Genomic DNA, 3,691 nt, shown 5'->3' with positions numbered 1-3,691 from the left:
TGAGGTGGTTAAAGTATATTCACTGAGGACAATGTGAATACAACGCAGGTAGCGAGCAGTTAGTTCCACTTGGATTAAGATTCAGGAAAGTTCAGACAAAACATTTCTTTAGACTCACACATATCATATTTCAAAGGATTTTTTTAACACTTTGGATTTTCTTCTTACTAAGGACAGGTGCATCACATCACAGTGTGCATAGAGGTCAGAAGGCAACGATTTGCAGGAGTTGTTTCACTCCTTTCACTATGTGGATCCGCAGGACCAAACTTGGGAAGCCAAGCTTAGTGACCAGTTAGTTCCTTTACCCATGGGAGCAAGTTACTGATCTACATGTCCTATTTTAAAACTCAACATGGAATCTTGTATTTGTTACCATTAAATAAAAAATTAAAGTGCATAAATAAGCTATGTTTGTTATTATATGAATGATAAAGTGAATTATTCTGTTTACACTTCAAAACAAGTCAACGAGGTAGATAGAAGAAAGCCTGATACTTCATTTTACACATGAAGAAGAATCAAGTTGGTGAAATCTCAAATTTCATTGTGCTCTCTCCTATTGGGCAGTGAGAGACTCAGAGAGCTAGGAAACATTTTCCAATATGAAACTACTTTGTAAAAAGACAGCATTGGTTTTTAGGTTTGTTGATTTGCTCAAACCTTGTTTTCTTCTCTTAGTAACTCATTTTTTATTCCTTTATTCAACCATGTTTCTCTTAATCCTTTATTATTAGTCTCAAAGATCCTATCTCAATGGAAGGATCATGGCAAGTCTAATGTAGATGGACACAAAATCATTGCTGCAGGGAGTTTCTACTCTTTGAGGAGAAACATATCTATGAAGAGTAACAGAATAAAAAATAAAAATAGAAAGAGTGACAGAACAGTCATGAGAATTATAAGTGTAGGGTTCTTAACTTCCATGAGGTGAAACTAAATGCTGATATGCCTCTGGTCTCCCATGTGTGGGAAAACATGCAAGGAATCCTAAAATCAAAGCAAGACACCAGAGTTTTGCAACTATTCAGATCCCAGGTATCAAGTCACTACTGCTTTGACTTCCATGGTATGGATGACATAGCCCAGTCTGCAGTGACCCCTATCTGTGTGTTTCATGCACATCCCTTGAAGTCTCAGAATGTCACCAAGCATTTTGATATTAGTCTTTGGCTTCTCTAGAAAATAACATTTCCTTGTTTTGATGGGAAAAGTGATGTTGGTTATCTTTAAAAACAAGATTGCTTTCTGTCTCTAAAGAAAAGTTAGCAAAGTTAAATTCTGGGTATGACCCCAAATGGTGTTGGCAGGTACTAGCTTAATAATGTACATTAAACTTCTTATCAGTGATCCTAGAACTTTAAGCACACACCTCAAATCCCTTAGTTAATCTCACCCTAGTCTGGCACCTGGCTGTCTATACTTCCAACATATACCATTTCTGTCTTTGCCAGAGTCACAACTTGACCCTGAAAAGCATCTTGAGAAGTCTCCGGCGAATCTCCTTTGTTTTAATGGAGTAGATGACAGGATTTAACATGGGAGGCACAAAAAGATAGAGAATAGACATGAGGATATGGACTGCATGAGGTAAGCCAGCCCCAAAACGATGCACAATGGACACACTAACCATGGGCACATAGAAGATGAGCACAGCCAAGATGTGGGACACACATGTGTTGAGTGTCTTGAGGCGCTCCTCCCGAGATGCAATGGCCAGCACTGATCGCAGGATAAGCACATAAGAGATGAGGATGAGTGCCGAGTCCAAGCCAAAAGTGAGCAACACAATGGACAACCCATAGTGACTATTGAGGGAAACATCAGTACATGCCAGTTTAATCATGTCCACATGTAGGCAGTAAGCATGGGAGAGGATGTTCTGAGGGTGGCAGAAGGGAAGTCTGTTCAAAAGTACTGGGAAGACCACAATGAGAACAAAGCTGCGGAGGACTGTCCCCAAGCCCATTGCCACAATTCGGGCATTGGTGAGCACTGTGGCATAACGCAATGGATTACATATGGCTACATAGCGATCAAAGCTCATGGCTAGAAGAATGCCAGACTCTGTCCAAGAAAAGAGATGTATAAAAAACATCTGGGCCAAGCATGCATTAAAGGTGATCACTCGGGCATGGAAACAAAGGGCAGCCAGAACAGTTGGCAGAGTGGAAAAAGACACACCCAAGTCATTCACAGATAGTAGGGACAGGAAGTAGTACATGGGCTGGTGCAAGCTCTGCTCCTCCTTGACAATGAAGAGGATCAAGGAATTGCCTACAATGGAGATGGCATAGAATAAAAGGAAAGGGAGGGACAGCCATGGCTCTATGGCTTCCATTCCTGGAAAGCCTGTCAGAATAAAGCTGGGTGCCTCAGAGGCATTGATCCTGAAGTGGCCCATGAGAGAATAGGGTCATTTGTCACCAGTCAGATGGGTGCTTTGGAAAATCACACCATGTGTCCAATACCACTACTATCTCCATGGAGGGAAAGGCAGCACACAGGTTTTTTCATAATGATTGCACATGTATTTGATCTCTGAAGTCCATTAACCTATAGAGTTGTGAAACTCTAGCTATGGGAAGAGGCTTCTTTCTCAGGCTCTTTCAGAAGAATAAATTGGACTTTCCATGGGAGTTGACCATCTCATCCAGTCTCTTAGTAGCTTCCTGAATTTGGTCTTTATGGTCATTCAGCCAGCCACTTCCATATGCCTCACACTTCATAACCATGACCTAAGTTGATCTATAGGAAATTAAGTATCCATTCTGAAAAATAAGGAAACAAGTGTCCAAATAAAGAAGTAAATTACCCCAGATTTCTTGATAAAGAAGCTACACAGCTAGAACTTAAATTCTAATCCAACTTCAATCCCTAGGTGTTTTCCTATAAATTGATAAAAAAATCACATACTTTCATGTTTGTAACATACCATTGCTGTTCCTCTATTACAATTTCAAATTTCCCCAAGATAGGAGATAAGAAATGCTACCTTACACCAGTCCAGTGAGAAGATGTGGCAAAAGAGAGACATGCTTTTTCATTTTACATCCTTCTCTTTTGCTCTCTTATTTATGTTTTAGACCCACCCATTTGAGAAAGAAGCTGCATTTAACAATATTCTGTAACATTTCTATGGCAAGCCTGCAAACCTTTAATGCCATGTAAAAAAGTGACTTCGGAGTTTGGGGTCCCAATCAATTTCTGTGTCTCACAAATAATCATTAACACAGATATCCATCATTGAATATCATTGTCTTTGGATATTTACTATCCCATACAACCCTCAGTAAATATAGTTTTCTTCTGTGACAGAAGTCAAATATTGTGTCAGGGAATACTAATACTAAATATCAGAAGGAAATTACCTGTTTGGGGACAAGGGTTTGAGAAAGAGTCATGAGGATCCATGAATGAAGGATGAGTTTTCAAAGAAACAGCATTAGTTTTGAAGAGGTAAGCAAGACAGACCAGAAATACTGTGGAAATCTATAGAGTGTTCAACCCTTGATGGCGCCATGCAATCAAAGAAAGAACACTGCTGATTTTAGGGGAAACTGTCTCAAGTTGAAAAGACTTCTTGAACACCCTAGTATAATTCCACCATGAAATTGATTCCACTTTAAGGAAATCTAAAATTGTCTTAACAGAAAAAAGAATAGCACTCATGTCTGTTCCTGTTGTAACT

General features: G+C 39.5%; 1 protein-coding gene across 1 annotated transcript; it reads right to left on the bottom strand.

The window, feature by feature from the left end:
* Positions 1-1,456: 1,456 nt before the first annotated feature.
* On the bottom strand, positions 1,457-2,404 carry LOC100771820 (olfactory receptor 51I2). Its single transcript, XM_027407897.1, has one exon. The coding sequence runs from the start codon at positions 2,402-2,404 to the stop codon at positions 1,457-1,459; it is 948 nt and encodes a 315-aa protein (XP_027263698.1).
* Between the last annotated feature and the right edge of the window lie 1,287 nt (positions 2,405-3,691).

The sequence above is a fragment of the Cricetulus griseus genome, chromosome 3, assembly GCF_003668045.3.
Source record: "Cricetulus griseus strain 17A/GY chromosome 3, alternate assembly CriGri-PICRH-1.0, whole genome shotgun sequence".
NCBI lineage: Eukaryota > Metazoa > Chordata > Mammalia > Rodentia > Cricetidae > Cricetulus > Cricetulus griseus.
The sequence above is the reverse complement of the archived record's forward strand: the minus strand, read 5'-3'. Positions and strand labels throughout refer to the sequence as shown.

Excerpts from the sequence above, each read along its gene's own strand:
- LOC100771820 (XM_027407897.1), bottom strand. The coding sequence starts at position 2,404 with ATGGGCCACTTCAGGATCAATGCCTCTGAGGCACCCAGCTTTATTCTG.